Here is a 19,970-nt window from a genome sequence, read left to right on the forward strand (position 1 = left end):
TAGATCCGTGACATTGTCATGGAAATAGCTTAGACGCATAAATTTGACAAAGACTCTTCAAAGGCACAAAAGCCAGGATGATGAACAAGGATTAAGCTAGACGCATCTGAGATGCCATAGACAAATATTCCTGCTTCAAAAGCATTAAAAAGCAGTTCTTTAGGGGCGTTTCACGGGCTATATGTCGTCTTTATAAATTAAGGGAATGTTTGGTTTTCGCAAGAGTAGACTTTGCGCGATACAAATGCGACAGAACAATTGCATTTAACATTGGAGCAGCAAGTGCTTTTGCTTGGACACACGAGATGGCCAGAGTGCCATGCATTCAGCACCTGTCAGGATGGTTTGTTCTCTTCAGCTTAATGACACGCCAGAGTCACTCCATTGAGACAGGTACGGTGATGGGTGTTCAGTTCTCAAGATTTATCCCGTTATTACCTCGTTGACTCCGACATTTGTTGCAATCAGGGTTTCTTCTCGTACTCTTAATTCATTTGTGTGTATTGGCATCAGAACTAGTCTGGAGTCGCAATGGCTTTCACAGACATTTGGCTTGTCCCGTGTGATTTGTTTTATCTGTAATCTAATGAAGTTAACTGAAAGTAGATTTAAAATGTTATTTTATCTTTGAGTTTTTAAAAGTTTCTCAGTTCCTAAAATTTTGGTTTTAATTTTAGTTTTATTCATCAAAAACTTTTTTTATGATCCTTACTATACTGTATATACATATATTATTATTATTATTATTTAGATTTATTTAATCATGTAATACCAAAAACCAAAAAGGGGGTGCGGACTAAATATACTATATAGACTATATTAATGTATGTTATATTTATTATATTACTGTAATTTGACTTGGCTCCAAATCATATCACGTCTCTGGTTGTCTCCTTCAGTTATATATTTGAAAATCATTTATGGTTTTTCATTATGAGACAATACATCTGGCTAAGGATGATTCATTTGATCTGACATTAGAAACTGATATAGCGCCTCCTCATCTGGTCCTGTGAAAAGCCCCTGGCATCTGTGTCAGTACCCACAGAGTTGGCACGCTCTCTGCTGTTTCTCTAGAGTTAAATAAAAGTGGGAACATGGGTGTGATTGGAGCTCTGAGTGCTTTGGTCTGGCCAATTAAAACATTTATAGGGAACTTTCTATTCTGCTGTTGTTCATTTTTGTGAAACTCAGTTGAGAACACATGGTTACGGAATATTTTGAGGTATTGGTCCTTTTCCACCAATAGAAGGTTTCTCTGGACATTCCTGGCAGTGAGACATCATGGATCCACTGGTTGCCCTTGGTAACAAAGCTAATAAACCAAGAATAGGTTGTAAATCTTCCTATTATTTGGTTCCCCAGATGGGAGATGCAAAGCCAGTTCATGCTTGTGGTCTTTCTAGATTAGAACTGGTTTCATTCGGTTTTCTTTCCATCCCTGTGTTCTGTATTTCAGTGTATATGAGTTTGTTTCTTCATCAGAATAGATTTGGAGAAATGTAGTATTGCATCACTTGCTCACCAATGGATCATCTGCAGTGAATCTGTGCTTTCAGAATGAAAGTCCAAACAGCTGATAAAAACATCACAATAATCCACACCACTTCAGTATATCAGTAAACATCAATTAGAGTGGTGAAATAGTCAATAATCCATAATAACGCTTCCTCCAGTGAAAAAAATCCATTCCCTTCTGTCGTCTCAAAATCAAATCCACCGACATATTTGTTTAGAACTGTTTTGGAATTAACTTTTAAATGGTGCTTGATATGTCCATATTTCTCCTATTTTATCCTAAAGCAATGGTTTGAATTAAAAAAATGTCTTGAATTTGTTTCTTAAAAAAAACATCTTTTCATTTTGAAAGATGTTAATTGATGTACTGGAGTGGTGTGGATTATTGTGATGTTTTTATCAGCTGTTTGGACTCTCATTCTGACGGCACCCATTCACAGCAGAGGATCCATTGGTGAGCAAATGGTGTAATGTTACATTTCTCCAAATCTGTTCAGATGAAGAAACAACCTTTTTTTCAGCAGATTTTAGTTTTTGGGTGAAACAAAGTTGGTTGGGAATCTCAAACTCTTGAGAAAATTATTTTCAATCTCACATTTATCTTAATATTCTCAACAGTGAATGTTGTGGACTTCTGTGGACAGACAATACAGGGGGACGGCATGGTCGTAAAGTCCCACCAGGAGTCCCGGAAGTACTACTTTGTCTCCTTGGGAACGGATTGCCACCTCACCATGCAGTCCGCCACCCCCCGGGACAAGGTGCAGTTCTATTTCCGCTTCTTTCTGGTCTACAGCCTGCTAAGAGTGTCCCCGCACAGCCCTGCACCCCCCCTCCAAGAATCACCCAGGGGGTCCTCATCATCTGGCCCAATGCGGCCTGACCAGAGCCTGGAGCCAACCACTGGAGAGGGGCCTGGAGACCCCTGCCACGCTGGCTCGTACATCCAGTTCTATGATGGGAGGGATAAGTCTGCACCCCCTATTGGCCAGCCACTCTGTGGGAAGAGCCCTCCTCGACCAGTGCTGTCAACGGGCAACTTTCTAACTCTGCGTCTTGTGACACGTGGAACTCAGCCAAGGGTGGACTTTGTTGGAGACTTCACTTCATTCAGGCTGGGTTCGAATGTGTTTACATCTTCCTCTCTTTTTCTTGAAGCTGAAGCATAATAGAATACCAACTATCTGCTCATACTGTTTGTCTCTCCAGGTTTTAACCAATCAGAGTGCCGAGGAGAGCCTTACTTCAACTGTCGCAATGGGAAGTGTATCCCCATGAGTCTGGTTTGTGCGGATGATAAAGGCATTGACAATTGTGGCGATGGCAGTGATTTAATTAATTACCCTGGTTGCAATGGTTAGTAAACCTTTTATTTTGAGAAGGCTTTTCCAACTGGGTTTTGTTCCTGATAGATCTTGTTTTTCTGGGTTCAGGTCCTCTGTCTACACCCAAGCCCTCACAGCATCATGTTACCCAGCCAGCACGGATACTGAACGTTCCCACTCAGACAGTGTCCACTTTAAAGAACTGCGCCACGTCAAACGCCATTCCTGATCCAGATTCTGTGACCGGTTTGTTCTTCTCCAGTAGTTATTAAATGCAGTGAAAAATATGCAACCAAACAGAAACAGAACAAAAATTCCTTTAATAACCTTTAACATCAATAGAAACTTTCCATCGAACCAAATGTTCTTTATAGTGGAAAAAGGTTCTTTATATTATTAAAATGTTCTTCATACTAAGGAAAATAAACTTTTAAGGTTTTTTTTTTTTTACTTTGAAGAAGTGTTTGAAGAACACTTTAGTGGAAAAGTGCATTTAGGCATTGTCGTAAATTATAGATTGAAAAATTATAGAATTTTGTGACTTCATGTTGCATAAATGACAGCATTTTAATTTCTTAATAATATGTTCCTTTAAGAATTTAGACAGATATATGAAGAACCTGGAGTAGAAGAGTTCAAATGCACAAAACCCTTAATAAAATGACTACTCCTCAGAACGGCCATAAATTGGGTTTTATTGCTGTATAATGGTGAACTCTGAAAGGCTAAGGACACAAAGCTGATTGAGGAGCACATAAATGTTCATTGCAAACAGTGAAGTGTAAATCATCTGCTGGTTGAAACGTCTCAAGAGCGCTAGTCTGCTAAGTAGCCTCCACTCTTGTGCATCTGAACTAATAGCTGTCCTTTACCTCCAAATTCAATCTAAATTGCTTGTGGAAAATTCCACAGTTTTTCGAACAAAGACGGGGACAGATTGTATTTTACTGTATAAAATACAGTTGAAATTTAATGAGTTGCCAAATGAAACAAGCCACATTTTCATTAATTAAATAAAGTAGAAATAAAAATATGAAAAACCTATATTGAAATGTTGCTATGGCAGCTAGGCTAAATGAAATTAAATAAGCTAATATTGAAGTATTTGGGCAAGTAAGCTACTAAAACATAAAAACATAAAAATATAAATAAAAAAAAATGACAAAAGCACATAATAAAATTTCTAAAATCCCAATTATCAAATTTACTTAATGTATAATTCATTAGATATACAGCCTTCTTGGTATGATAAGATCAACCTTAAAATGCAGATAAAGATGAATTAATTAATTACCAAACTAACTTACTAGTAATATAAAGCTAGGATAATAAACTATATTCCTTGATTATTTATTCAGATCCTATTGTTTAACAAATGTATATATTTGTTAAAAAATGTGTCTTTTATAATATTGCTGCTGACTAAATAATGTTAAAGATACCATAATAGACACTCTGTCATGGCTTATTGCATTTAAAAGTCTTAAAAGACACCTGATTTGGGTTTGTGTAATAATTTATTCTGTAAATGCCATTATTACTGAATATATTTAAATTTCACTGGGAATTGTAGGCTCTAGTCCTTAAATGAAATCTTTTCTTCTTCAGATTCCCAGTCTTCCATTTCTCTGCTGGCGCTGTATGTGGTTCTGGGTGTGACTGCAGTGGGGGTCCTCATGTGCTGGTGCTGTTGGGCCCCTGGCTGGTTCCTGTGGCGTGTGAGTGTGTTTCGCTTCTTGCCCTGCTGTAACTCCTGCTGCGCGTCCTGCCAGCTGTGTGGACGGAGCTGCTCTCAAAACAAGGAACACCGGCTGGCAAAGGTTACACCAGAAGGAGCCGCAACACCTGTGTCATCCATCACCACGGTGGCTGTGTAAATACCCTCCTCTGATCTCTCCTAGATCCCTAAAAGACTCAGAATGGAGATGATGAGGACAGGATGTTAGGAAGTGGTATGAGAGTAGAAGTGTTCCTTTTTCATTTTGTACAATGAAAAAGAAGCAAGAATTGCTGGACAGTTGATTGTTTTTCACTTTTTGTTTAAAAAAATTATAAAATATAATTCAGGATTCAGGATAACTGTATTTGTTATATGTATTTTATAGACACTGGTTCTGGGGAAACGACATGAGCTGAGATTTCTAGATTCTAGTTGGTTTTGCAAAGTGAAAACTCCAATAATTCCAGCTCAGTGGGATACAGTGAACACTCTGGCTACAAAGGACTGGGAAAATAAAAAGTGTTATTATTAAAAATTTCCATTAAAATGCTCATAAAGCTACCAAAACTACCAGGAACTATTGGATATCATTTACAAACTGTGTTCATTCAAGGTTATGCCAAATAAGTGCTAATACTCCGTAAGCTTTGTTCTGAAAAGTGTTTCCTTGAAAAAACAAATCTTGCATTTTCACTGACATAAAAGATCAGAAACCTAAATTATTTTTGCCACTGTTTAAGAAAATGTGATGTGCAAAATAACTACTGTAATGTACATAATTCCTTTAGGTAGAACTAGTAAATATGATTAGAGGAACTACAAAGTGGATATTTGTTTATTAATAGGATGCAAAGATGTAGATAAGTTTGTTTCTTCATCAGAACAGATTTCCATCACTTGCTCACCAGTGGATCCTCTGCAGTGAATGGGTGCCGTCAGAATGAGAGTCCAAACTGCTGATAAAAACATCACAATAACCTCCAATAATCCACACCACTCCAGTCCATCAGTTAACATCTTGTGAAGCGAAAAGCTGCACGTTTGTAAGAAACAAATTCATCATTAAAACGTTCTTAACATCAAACCATAGCTTCCGGTCAAAATACCAGTCCATATTTCAGGATTAAAAGCTTTATAGATAGTTTAGATACCAGTAAACTGTAAATAGACAAATTCTGTCATTAAAAAACTATTTTGATGTGACGAAGGTTTCAGATTCTCCTTGTGACTGTTTACAAAAGAGAGAGAAAGTTTCAGACAGCTTCTGTTGCTTTTGTCACTCCTAGCAACCTTTCAGAGCAGATCCTCTTTTCTCAAAGAAGAATTTCCTTTTCTCTGTTTGACCGATTTATATAATCACCAACCCACTGTTCAAACAGGCCCTAGATGTTAAATATCTGACATTAAGGTGACCTCGTTTTTTTTCTCTGAACCCAGGCAGTAGATCCTTTTCAGGCATTGAAGGCCACAGCGATGGGTGTGGATTGTTGTCACAATGACCCCATTACGACCATCCATAAACGCTTTAAATGAACAGTACTGCATTGTTCCTGTGGTATCTCTCTGACACAAGCGGTTGTAAACGTCATCGGTGACCCTCTCACACACAACATGCCTAGATTGTTTGGTCTTCAATGTGTCAATACAATTAATGAGGGGACGTGTAAATATCACCTAAAACAGACAGAATTTTATAAGGGATAAGAATATACATTTTCCATCTGCCTAACAATGATGTTGGCCAATATTTACTGGGGTTTATTGATGATTTATTATTGTTGTTTTTTTCCTCAAAAAAGGACAGATGCATTTTTTGCTGACATCAGATGAGACTTTTTTTTAAATTGACTTTTCTGTGCATGGCTTTAATAGGTTTTATATTGGAGAGTCTGGGAAAATTAAGTCTGGTCATAACACTTATTCATTTTTTGCAGCAAAAAAATCTTTTAGAAATATACTTTTTTTTTTGTCCATTATTTTTCTTCCACTGAAACCTTTGAATCCAAACATTGTATTTTTTTCAGAACTGCATAACATAATGTCTATATATGCATTATTCTTACCCCAGCAATTTGCCATCCAGACATTATGTACAGTATAGTTTAAAAAGTCACATTTAATCACAGTGTGCTAGCTTTAAGGACTGTTGAACTTCTTGTTTCAGTTAACAAAGGGTGATACATCAAGTGAAAGTGATTCTATAAACTTCCCTGTTTAATGTCTTCATTTCTTCAGGTTATTCACCATGTGAACTACCTGTTTCTGGAGGTTGATTTTTACTTTTAGTTTTCTTACTCTTGTGGTCAGTTTTTCAGTTTTGATATTATTCTGAAATAGACACATGGTAATTGGTCAGATATATTTTTATATAGCGCAGGATTCTTGACAGAAATGTCAAATTGAACTGACATTTTGCCCATTTTAAGGTAAGTTGTATTACCAACTTCCTTCTCAGACACTTTAAGAGTAGTCTACTCTGATTTTAAGTTTGTTCACAGTGTCTACAGACAGTGAAATGGCCCTGTTCATCTTCATAATCTTTCATCTTTTACTGGAGGTTAAATTGCAAGGTAAGTGATCTCTCATGCTGATTTCCATTTATCTTCACCCTTGAACATTGCATTTTTTATTATGAAGTATACAAATTTAAGGGCTCTAGATGGCAAGGCGGTTTGACTTATTTATTCACAGGATATTAATTCTTGACAACTTATTTATTTTGTCAAAGTTTTCACCAGTTAAAATGCTAATTCTTGATATCAGGAATTGGATTAATACTATGGCTATTTTTGATATCAGGAATTACATTTCCACCAGTAAAAACTTAGAATAATATTTTTTAATAGTTGAAATGTAATTCCTGATAACAAGAATTTGATTTCTGCAAGTGATGATGTGATTATTGATATCAAGAATTAACATTTTTACTAGTGGAAAAATGGTTTATTATTTTCAAAGCTGATGTTTTTTGTTTCTTGCAAGGTTTGGCCACCATGTCATCTTTGCCACCAGTTACAGATGTCAGCCCAACTACAGTGATTCCCAATGGAACCTTTCAAGGTTAGAATAATGGAATTTCCAGATTTTCTAATTTAAATAACTTGATTGATTGTTATTACTTAACTATAGTATTACTCTCAACCAACATAATTCTTTTTCATTTTGTACACAAACCTTGTATTATTTCAACTGTATTATAATCGGCCATTAAAAAAATTATTTAGCCATTAATAATTTTTTTTTACATTTAGTGTAACAAGGCGTCATGCCGATTCAAAGATTTTTGAGCCAAGTTTATTTTGAATGTAGCTTCCAAAAGACAAAATATAGTCAAATAATATTTGTTATATTTGATTCAGTGCAGCATATAACCAACTGCTAAATTTAAATCTACATCCATGCTTTAGCTGGCACTGAGCCAGACACATAATTCTGCACATTATAACCTCTCACACGATTCTGCTGAGCTTATGAACGCAATGACCAATCAGATGAGTCAACCCTGAAACGCTGGTGTTTTGTTCAGTTCACTGGCTTGACTGAATTCTGCTCTTTCGTGAAATCTCATCATAAACATCAAAGTGCAGATGTATGTACAGTGTAAGTTATATATTCATTTCACAGTGTAAACAGCTTCAGTGATTATAATGGGAGTTTTTTTATTTTATTTATGTTAAATACAAAATTAATCGTATTAAATAGTTTATGGCATGATGACACCTATATCTGGTAGCCTACTAAAGTAAAAAGAAGGGTTTTATGCATAGTTAATATATTACACTAACGTTACTTTGCCCCTTCACCATTATAGATCACCTAACATGGTCCATAAAGGTGCAAAATGCATTTACTTACACATATTTGAGAATCAAGATATTGCATGATATAGTTAAAGGTGCCACAGAATGCATTGATACAATATTTGAAATTGTTCTCTGATGTCCCCAGAGTGTGTATGTGAAGTTTCATCTCAAAATACTCCACAGATACATTTTTATTGCTCGTTAAAATTGCCATTTTTAGGTTATGATCCAAAATGTGCTGTTTTTGTGTTTGTCTCCTGTAAATGAAAATGAGGTGGTGCTCCCGCCTCCCTTTTCAGAAGAGTGCGGATCTTCAAGAGCTCATGCTTGCAGGCATACCAGTGTTACAGTTTAACTGTTGGTGACTTTGTTACTAATCCTCACATTGCTTCCAAATGCAATTTTTAATGACCACATTCCTATTTACGATCATTCTGGTAGCACGTGAAGGCAGCATTAGGAAAAAACGCAGAGACTATGGTAGCTTTAGCAACATTAGCCTTACAGAGAGCCAAGAAGCATTTTGGAAAACAAAATATGATTCTTAGTCTTGACTCTAGACATTTGCGCACAAAGCATCCCTCTTTCAGAAGCAATCTTTGCACAACTCCAGTGCTGAACTGACCATCGTTTGTGTGGCAGTCTGGCGTATGTAAGCACAAAAGTATAGGACTTTTCCGTGGTTTTTTTTTTTTCTGGAAATTTTCTTCGAAAATAATACCTCCAGCAGCTACAGCAAGAGAACAGTAGGCTGCTTCTCACTCAGGGCTGTGTATATGCAAATAGGGCAGAGAGTGTCACAAATGGGTGGGATTTTCCTGAGTATGATGTCATAGTAGTGAGAAATCGGGAACTGCTAGTGTGAAGAGATTGTTTATGATTTATTGGGATTGTAAAACAATGAGTGGGTGGATTTTTACCATTATATATGCTGGTTGTTTTCACACACTGGCCACACAACTGTGTTGAAACACCTTGTAAAAGTGATTTTTTTACACATTTGGGAAAATTTCTAAAAAAAGGAAAAATTAAATAAAACATTAGCATCAAAACATAATCCTGTTATACAGTGCTGTTGTGGCTGCTGTGTGTCACATGACAAACATGAGGTGCCCCAACCCCGCCCCCACCATCAATTGTGCCCCCTCAAAAATAATGAGTGCATGAAGCCCCTGACTCTTGTTCTGCGTGTTCAATAGTTTTGTCTGTAAAATCCACTACTGAGTCTGAAATCATAACAGACCTGATAAACAATAAGAGCTTTTTTTTCTTCTCATAATTTTCCTCGGCTCATCGAAGATTTTGATCGTTGTCTTGAAATCTTCTCATCTCAGTTCGTTTTTTTTCTACAGATATGTCAAGTCTAAGTACCCAAGACAGCCATAGTTTAACAGATCCTGCAAACGGTGAGTCCTCAGGACGTGTCCTCTGCAACATTACTGTAACCAAAACACATTTGATTGATCTGATTTTCATTCGATTTATTTACAAATCCTCAGCATCCTTGGAATCGACTACACTTACTGATACCACAGAACATGCTTCAGGTAAATATTATAAAATGTATATTTCTATATATAGGGTCTTAAAATATGAATTGAACTTTAAATTCACATATGAGCTTAATACTTTGATCAAATCAGATGTGAAGAGGGAAAATCTTCAGCCAAAACAAGATGAATAAACATGCTGAATATAATACAGATATGCTAATGGTCACTTTCTTCCTTGCAGTTTTCCCCTTGATGACTAAAGGCCCTGAAATCAGAAAGTACTTAAATACAAGTAAGTAACTTAACTCAGAGGATGAGTTATTTGATGCAGCACATTCATTAGAAACCCAGGGGTACTGAAGATTGAAGCAAAAATGCATTTCTTGTTCATTTTTGACAGCTTTGTCTCACACAGAAATGTTCTTCCTCATTGCTGTGGTTGCAACTGCTGGAGGAATTGTACTGACTGGACTCGTGGGCATCTGTTTGAACAGATGTACAGGTAAGTGTAAAAAAAAAAAAAAAAAAACTAAAAAAAAAACACACTCAAGAAAAACACTATGTCTTCCATATGGTTTATAGTTTCAAAATTCTAATTGAAAAGATAAATGTTCAGCTTGACGGTTTGATGTTTCTTTCAAAACAGGAAAGTCAAAGTCAGAGAGGTGAGGAAGTATCTATATTTCGATTACATAAATGAAATCATTAAAGTAATAGTTTACTGGAATTGATTTTTTTTTTACATCACTTGCTTGCCAATGGATCCTCTGCAGTGAATGGGTGCCGTCAGAATCAGAGTTCAGACAGCTGATAAAAACATCACAATAATCCACAGCACTCCACTTCATCAATTAACATCTTTTAGTTAAAACTGCATATTTGTAATTAACAAATACGTCACCGAGGTGATTTAACTTTAAACAATCTGTTCTGGACAAAATAAATAATTTATAACACTTCCTCTTTTGAAAAAATGATTCCATTGTTGTCCACTCACATTAAAACTCACCCACATATATTCTTATAACTGTTTTTGCTTGTAAACAGAGTTTGATTTGTGCATATCTCTCATGATTCTAGATGACTAGAGGACATTTTCACTGCAGAAAAAGCAATATCATAGAGGACATAATGTATTTTTGCCAGAAATAATGGTTTGAAGTTAAAAACCTCTTAATTGTGGATTTCCTTTCACTTTACAATATGAAGAGAAGACCTAACAAGATAAAATGATAGACTGGAGTGGTGTGGATTTTTGTGAGGTTTTTATCAGCTGTTTGGACTCTCATTCTGACGGCACCCATTCACTGCAGAGCATCCATTGGTGAGCAAGTGATGGAATGCTAAAATTTACCAAATCTTTTCCAACGAAGAAACAAACTCAACTCATTTAAAATAAAAAGTTAAATAATAAAGAATGAAAATGTGCACATATTTTATTTGTAAAATTGAGTAGGATTTGGATCAAATTCAGCGGCGAAAACCAGAAACAAGGTAAGTTTGTACTTTTTCTGCCCATAATGTAAGCCATTTCTTACTCAAAACATAAATAAAGGCCAAGGTTTGCTGAAACGTCTGTCTATATTGTAGGACTTTCTTTACCAACGGCCTGTTCAGACTCAGTAAGTATTATCAGTTTACATTTGTTAGAATGGCTAATTGGATCATTTTAATAATTCCCACTGTTTAATAGATCACTCTTTGTTATTTAGTTTGGAGAGGAAGATACAGTGCTTTACTCAACCATCAACTTCATTCAATCCCCCTCTCAACCACCAGGTAAAGAGTAAAATGATTCCCCTTTATATTATTATGTTAACTTCATTTTGTGAGTTCTCTTAAAAAGTTAAACTGATAAAACCATATCTATATCATATCTTATAGTCTTAAGTCTATCAGTCTATCATGGTCAGTATCTGACATCTGATGTGTCATGTTATGCAGGAAACAGTAACGAATCAACGCAAAATGAGGTGAGTGAATCAGCTGGTCTCACATGCACATGCAGTTATTTATCTTCATTTTAAGATTTAATTTCTCTGCAGGTTGAAATGAATCAATTGTATTACACCGTCATAACCGAACCAACCATCTCCAGTGACAGCAGCAGTGTTTACAGTCAGCTGAAGGTCCAATGAAAGAACACAACTCTGCCTGCTGCTGTTTTAATGCAGCCCAAAATGGATGAAACCAATGCCTTTTATTGTAAATGTTTAACATCTGCTTTCTAATTTCAAAACGGTTTCATAAATTTCTTTCTGATTTCAGTTTACTTGTATTTTCTGTAGATTCACATGAACAATAACCACATCAGAAGGCACACAGCATGAATATGCATACTTTTTAATTACATAACAATTGTTATATCATGTTATTGTGAATGGCAGTTGTATAGACAAACACAAGGTCATATTTTGTCCTGTGGCTTGTGTGAATATTTTCACCTGATGTTTATTATATAAAGCACCTAATTTTTATGTTTCTCTTCTTGTTCCTTTTGTACTTTTCCCGTATTCCTCAAAGTTACGCGTAACATCTCTTTGAAGACTGGAGTAATGGCTGCTGGAAATCCCACTTATCTTGTTAAGTCTTCTCTTCATATTGTAACGTGAAAGGAAATCCACAATTAAGAGGTTTTTAACTTCAAACCATTATTTCTGGCAAAAATACATTATGTCCTCTATGATATTGCTTTTTCTGCAGTGAAAATCTAGTCATCTAGAATCATGTAAAAAATGTAAAAAATCCAACTCACAAAAAGTTAGACTAATGATTATATTTTAGTTTACTGGACAATTAAATGCAAAAATGTTGGCATAACTAGTGAAAAGATGTTGGTTCAACAATCGTTGGACCAACCTAGAATTGATTGTAAATTCAATTTGTAAATTCATGTTAACAAGCTTACAAGTTGGGTTGGAGCATGCGCACTGTAACGACCATGAAATTGGCGCATGTGTAATGAAGCCCACCAACACCGAACAGACAAAGGAGCCTCACCCTAACTGTGGTGGATACGGTGAATAAGCAAAAGCCCCAAAAAGTCAACGTACTCCTTTAACTTGCATACTTGCTTTAACTTATATTGCTCGTTTTGTAACATGTTTTGTGTTAACAATTAAAAATTTTAAACATAGAACATTTAAAGTATTTAGGACCGGTTGAATGAGATAGCACTTTGAAGTTTTTTTTTTAATTACTTTTTTTTAAGAATGAGTATGGCTAAAGTTACAAATGTGTTGCTGCTGTCTAACCTGGACCAAAATATCAAGAATGTAGTAGTTTTTTTAACCTTGTGATGCTGTATAAAAACACATTTTTAGTCAACTGAACGTACTTTATTAAGTCAAGTGAAAAAACATTAAAAGTTAAAATTACATAACAAAAGTTTTTTTAACTATAAAAACTCAGCTGAACAAAAGATCTTAAGTTGGGAGACATGTGACCTTAATCAGTGAATTGAGTTAAGAGAAATAATTCGTTTAAAAGTTCAGCAAAATTACCTTGTAACTTTAAGTTAAGTCAACTTTTCTTTTTTTACAGTGCACTACTATAATAATTGCTAACAAATAATTTGTAAACTATTAGTTTATGGTTAATTAAGTAGTAGTTAATTAGTAGTTAATTAAAGTGTAGTTAATATATTAATAGACTCTGTACAAATAGTGAGTTCTTCATTCATTATCACCGTGATTAATTATTTTTGCTTAATTAGCTCATATGTATAATTAACCGTTCTCACTTTCGATAAGATCAAGGAAAATGGGAAAATGTTAAATTGTTAACAACCTAACAGGTCTGTAATGTTAGTTATCTTCACATTCTCACATTAAATGTTAATTAATTCAAGTCTGTGCATTTTTATTTTTGAATTAAGGTTTTTTGAATAAAGGTAATTTTCTTCTATATTTTTTTTACCCTGTGAAAATTCAGTCCACACCAACCACAAAGGGAACATTATGTACGTTTATCTGATATTAATAATTATTGATTTTTGTGATGATTACTTTGTAACATGGCAAAAAATTGTCTCTGCTAATTTAAAACAAACTTTCTCTAAAGTACAAAAAAACAAACAAACAAACAAAAAAAAACTTATTTTCCAACAACTTGAATAGTAAGTTCTTAATATTTTGAGATTGAAAGGCTGGTCTTGTGCAAGAGTATTACAATAAAAATATATACATAAACCATTTTAAAATGAGCAAATAATAATAATAATAATAGTATAACAGCGTACCATAGATAGCAAGAAGTTTTAATGTTATTTTTAATGTATTAAAAAGTTAAAAAGAGTTTATATCTTGTCATTTTTAGTTTCCCTGCAACTTAAATTCATTTAGATGAAATGAAGAAACCCCCATAAGTTACTACGGTCATAACAGATTTTATTTAAAGCTTACTTACAACAACACAACCTTCAACCATTTTTTTCTCTCTCTCTTTGTTCTAGTTCAGTAGATGTTCTAAAACCACAGTCTATGCTACAGATACAAATATTGTTAACACTGAGACAGACCTTATGCCATGCTCACTTGTGCTCATGAGCAGTTGTAGAGTGCTGGCTTTCTGAGCTGGTGTGGTTTACAGTAAGTGCGTGTTATGAAATATGTTCAAAAGTTCATATGCAAAAACCATTACAATCACGAAAACACAGCTTTCTAAACCATCAAGCACAATCAGTGATCTGAATGGACCTAAAAATGTCCAACAAACAGACTTTCACAAAGGCTTAAATTGTTCTAGAAACTACAGCCCCTCAGAGTCTCAAGGGACTCCATAGCAAGTGTGTTCGTCTGGTTTTGCTATACTTTTTTACTATAATATAATAATATAATATAATATATACTTAATATAATACTGCAGTATTTTGCAAATGCTCACAAACAGTTAAATACTTAAGTGTATACCATATGAAGTGCACTATGTAGAAGTGTGAGTGATTCATCTGTTAAAGACTGGGGTTCACTACTGAAGGAACTACTGAAGCACAGACTTGACCCTAAACACCACTCTTTACTGCACACGTCTTTTTCTCGTCTTGTTAATTTAATATCTATTTGTTTTATTAAAAACCACTGTCCCTGATGTGTGTACATTGTAAACATTTTCTCCAGCGGATTAAATAAAAAAGACTCTAACTCTGGAGAGGAGAATTGTTGAATAAATTATGTAATTTTTGTTTTCTTTGCGCTCAAAAAGTATTCTGGTAGCTTCGCAAAGCTTAAGTTGAGCCACTGATGTAACATGGACTGTTTTACCGATGTCCTTATTACGGTACATTTCTGTACCTGGGAACATTTCAGTTGTGTTGCTGTCTATGTAGGGTCTGAGAGCTCTCAGATTTCATCAAAAATATCTTAATTTGTGTTCTGAAAATGCGGGTTTGGAACAACACTAGGGTGAGTAATTAATCACAGAATTTTGGGTGAACTTACCATTTAATACTTCATGTCCGTCGGTTTAAGAGACCCCAATAATCTTTAGCTCCTAAAATGCGAATTTTACTAGGGGAACCCCACCATATTTTACCTCACCGAAATGTGTTTTTTACCGTGGGATCCACTTCGAAACATGATTATGCTAGATTTGGGCTAGTTTTGAGAAGCAACAGGGTGGGTTTTGTTGTGAAAACCTGGCAACCCTGACTCACAGAGATGTCTTCTCAGTGAAGTTTTACCACTACTCTATGCACTGTGGAACATTCAATCTCTAAAGCCACATGAACACGCACAGGCAGACCAGAGGATATGTCTAGTTTTAGCAGCTCCAGCTCTGCTCAACCACAGTTGTGTGCTGTGGCTTTGAAAGGCCTCAACAAATACAAACTATTGTGAGAAAATCCATTAGACTTAAATATGAAAATTATATTCAGAACTTCCCATAGCATCAGAAAAAAATGAAATGTTTGTGTTCTGATTTATTTGGTTTTGATATCCTTGAAGTAACTGTTTATTATACTATATCATCTGTTTAATGTTATAAAGACATATTGTGCAATTTGGCTCATAGGTTTCCTTTTCATTACTCCCTATTTCCTATGATGTGAAGAGCTGATTTAAGGTACTACCAATATTTAAAAACAATACAATCAAAATTTACAAATTTTACTTGTTATTGTGTTTTTATTATATGCATTAAGTTAGATGTATTTTTTACTATATTTAAATAATTCTAGTCATCTTTTGGCTTTTTTGGAAGTTTGTGGAGGCCCCCAATGGGCTCTCCAAAAACCACTTCTCTATTATGGTTAAAACAAGTTTTATGTGCTTGCAGATGAGCGGTCGTACATCAGAGTTATCCACACTCTGCATTTTGTCTATTTAGAATTTTCTGTGAAATCCCAGGATCAGATAATGGTGGTTATACTTTTCTTTCTCTTGGAGATTAACTTCCACAATTTAAAAAGGTACAGTCTCATGAACATGAAACACAGTGTGGTTTTACAGTCATGGAATTTGAATTTTCAATTCATTTGAAGTCAGTCAAGAATAAAGTGATTTGCAGTTATTCTCCAAAAACTAGAACCTAAAAGTGAATAAACTGTGACACAACAATTGTAATGATTTCTTTTAATATTTCAGCAACTCTGGCTACAGAATCCAGTACTTTTTATGAGACCACAATAAATGCTATCGGTGAGCACCTTTTTAATATTAAGATGTAATTTTATGATTACGAGTTTTGCAATAACACCAATAGCATTTTAAGGATTTATTATAAAACTGCTCTCAAGGTACAGTCCAGCCATGTGTTGGAGTTCTGATGAGATTTTTTCCTGCAGTCATGAGGATCTGAAACACTGAGTTTCATTCTTTATTTGCCCTCAGAACAGAGGAAGAGTTTGTAGATTCAGCCACAGTCCTCGTGACATTAAAGACTTCATTGTGTACTATAGGATAAACACACACACACACACACACACACACACAGACACACACACACACACACACACACACACACACATATACTGTATATATATATTCTGAGGTGAAGTATTCAGGTATGACTCATTTTGTTCTTCTGAATGACTGCACTCAAAACCACGAAACAACACATCCTCCGTTTTTTTTATAAAAGTTAGAAAGAAATATTTACAATTATTCATAAATATATAATTACTTGGAGATGCATAAAGTAAAAAAACAGGCAAAGTATCTGAAATAAATCTGTGAGAAATTAATTATGAAAATAAATATTTTTTATCTAATAATTGTTTGATGGAATGAATTGAATACATCCTTCAAGACCTCCCAGTGTCACATGGAACAGTGGGTGAGTTAGTTCACTAAATTTGTGAGTTATTGCAGTACAGTGAAGGTTGTTGGACAGACACTGTTGTTAAAGGTACATCATGTACATAACTTTTTTGTTCACTTTTTTTTAATAAAGGGAGAATATTAGTGTGCAGATCTTTTTTCTATTATTTAATTTTTCGAGTACATCATGAATCCTTCTTCCAAAATGTGTTTTTGTCTTATCCTGAATCATTATGGTACACCTATAATAAGTGTTTATATTTGGACTATTTTAGACCGAGCAAGTGAAGTAGCTCCAGCAATAATATTCTTCCGCAAGATGCATGCTGTATTGTTTATTAACCACTAGAGCATCAAAAGTTACATAGTGTACCTTTAAATGAGTAGTTCACCCAAAAATTTAACGTTGCTGAAAATGTACTCATGCTCAGGCTTTCCAAGAGATCTGGAGAAATGTAGCATTGCATCGCTTGCTCACCAATGGATCCTTTGCAGTGAATGGGTGCCATCAAAATGAGAGTCCAAACAGCTGATAAAAAAAAATCACAATAATTCAGAACACTGTAAAACCGAACAGTGAAATTAATTAAATGAAATGACTTAATTTGACTCAAATAATAATGAAAGTTCATTGGACTTAATTGAAATAATTTCTGTAAACTCAAAATGTTGTTGTAGTAAGGTGAAATTTAAATGATTGCTTTTTCTAGTTCCCATTGTCATGATCCAGTCACTGAACTTCCGTTAATTCACCACCAGAGGTCATCATCCACAACACAGACTCTCACACTACAAAGTACACATTGGACTACTTTTCCCATGCTCCATTGCACCAATCACATTCACCTGATAACAATCACACCATGCACCTGAGACCAATCACACACACACACACACACACACAGCACAATATATCAGACACGCTTTATAAGCATTGGACTTCCTTTCACACACGGCTGAGTAATGTTCTGCACATATCCCTCCCCTAGCAATAGCTGCAATACCAAGCCATTCCGTGTTTGTGTTCTAAGTCTTGTTTAAGTTCCTTGTTTTCATAGTCTGGTCTCTGTTTCTAGTTTTCATTAGTTTTCATAGTCTAGTTTAAGTTTATAGTTTTCATAGTCTTGTTTAAATTTATAGTTTTCATAGTCTTGATTCAGGTTATGGTTTTCATAGTCTTGATTCAGTTTATGGTTTTCATAGTCTTGTTTCAGTTTATAGTTTTCATAGTTTAGTCTTTTTCTTGCTTTGCCCTTTTACTCGTGTTTTGAACCTGGGGGCCATCTGGATTTGTTTCTAATAAACATGAAACTTTTCACTTCACAAGATGTTAATATATGGACTGCAGTCATGTGGATTACTTGTGGATTATTGTGATGTTTTTTTTTTGTCTCTAAGTGAAGCAGCCAAAAAATAGTAAAAAAAGAAAAACATTAAAAAACTAAATAACTAAGATATAGGGGTATATATTGACCCTTTGTATCACTTTGTCTCTGTGTATGTGTATATATATATATATATATATATATATATATATACAGTACAGACCAAACGTTTAAACACACCTTCTTATTCAAAGAGTTTTCTTTATTTTCATGACTGAAAATTGTAGATTCACACTGAAGGCATCAAAACTATGAATTAACACATGTGGAATTATATATGGAATTATATACATAACAAAAAAAAAGTGTGAAACAACTGAAAATGTCATATTGTAGGTTCTTCAAAGTAGCCACCTTTTGCTCTGATTACTGCTTTGCACACTCTTGGCATTCTCTTGATGAGCTTCAAGAGGTAGTCACCTGAAATGGTCTTCAACAGTCTTGAAGGAGATCCCCGAGAGATGCTTAGCACTTGTTGGCCCTTTTGCCTTCTGTCTGCGGTCTCTTGAATGAGAAGGGGTGTTCATGTATTTATGTATATATATATATATATATATATATATATGTATATATATGTATATATGTGTATATACACACACACATAATTTTTTTTAATAAGGGAAAATAATTTAAATAACACTTTCCAACTCTTTATGTAAGAGTGGTCTTTTGTCGTGAGCTACATAAAACGGACTGCATTTTATTCATTGTGTAAGTCTTCCTTCTGTTTTTTTCTTACACTCGCTGTAATATTGTTCATCTTCATTGATTTCAGCTCCTTATAATTGTGCAGTCTTTCAGTAAGTGATCTCTGACAATTTATACCTTTTGAAACTCATGTTTACATGCCGTGAAAAGTTTTAATTGAAATGTATTTTATATTTATATGATAGACATCTTTTTTCTGCCTCCTTTCAAACTTCAATAAACTGTTAGTGTACCACCTACCTTAACCATTATGCACAAGGCTTAGAATTCAACTGTTAAAGGGTTAGTTCACACAAATATTAAAATTATGTAATTAATGACTCACCCTCACGTCGTTCCAAACCCGTAAGACTTCTGTTCATCTTCGGAACACAGTTTAAGATATTTTAGATATAGTCCGAGAGATTTCTGTCCCTTATTGAAACTGTGTGTATGGTAACCTTATACTGTCCATGTCAATCATTCGTTCGTTATCTGGCTTGGCTCGGTGTTCATCTCTCTCTTCACAGCAGTTCAGTCAGTGTACTGTTTGAGTAAATGAATCACTCTGGGATATTGGTTTGTTTGAACTCAGAGGAACTGTCAGCCACAATAAACAAGTTAACAGCTGAAGTCATTTGTGGATTAATGCATATTGGAGACGCGAACGATTCAGTTTCAAACGATTCAGTTCGATTTGGTGAACTGGTTCAAGAAGATCCGGTTACATTGAATGATTCGTTCATGAACCGGATATCACTACACTGCAGAGTTTTGAAC

General features: G+C 34.8%; 1 protein-coding gene and 1 long non-coding RNA gene across 2 annotated transcripts; both read left to right on the forward strand.

Annotated features, from left to right (window-relative positions):
* Positions 1-55: 55 nt before the first annotated feature.
* On the forward strand, positions 56-4,870 carry LOC132119087 (low-density lipoprotein receptor class A domain-containing protein 2-like). The gene is made up of 5 exons (XM_059528838.1): positions 56-393; positions 2,137-2,637; positions 2,728-2,874; positions 2,952-3,089; positions 4,452-4,870. The coding sequence occupies exons 1-5, from the start codon at positions 306-308 to the stop codon at positions 4,718-4,720; spliced, it is 1,143 nt and encodes a 380-aa protein (XP_059384821.1). The 5' UTR covers positions 56-305; the 3' UTR covers positions 4,721-4,870.
* A 6,303-nt stretch (positions 4,871-11,173) lies between these two features.
* LOC132119088 (uncharacterized) lies at positions 11,174-11,642 on the forward strand. Its single transcript, XR_009426114.1, has 3 exons — positions 11,174-11,353; positions 11,450-11,481; positions 11,572-11,642. It is a non-coding gene; the product is annotated as an uncharacterized LOC132119088 (long non-coding RNA).
* The last annotated feature ends 8,328 nt before the right edge of the window (positions 11,643-19,970 follow it).

Source organism: Carassius carassius, chromosome 38 (assembly GCF_963082965.1).
Source record: "Carassius carassius chromosome 38, fCarCar2.1, whole genome shotgun sequence".
Taxonomy (NCBI): domain Eukaryota; kingdom Metazoa; phylum Chordata; class Actinopteri; order Cypriniformes; family Cyprinidae; genus Carassius; species Carassius carassius.

Bases quoted from the DNA above. Each gene is read 5' to 3' on its own strand.
- LOC132119087 (XM_059528838.1), top strand. From the start codon at position 306: ATGGCCAGAGTGCCATGCATTCAGCACCTGTCAGGATGGTTTGTTCTC. The intron at 2,638-2,727 runs GTTCGAATGTGT...TTGTCTCTCCAG, and splicing joins CTTCACTTCATTCAGGCTGG to GTTTTAACCAATCAGAGTGC. The intron at 3,090-4,451 runs GTTTGTTCTTCT...TTTCTTCTTCAG, and splicing joins TGATCCAGATTCTGTGACCG to ATTCCCAGTCTTCCATTTCT.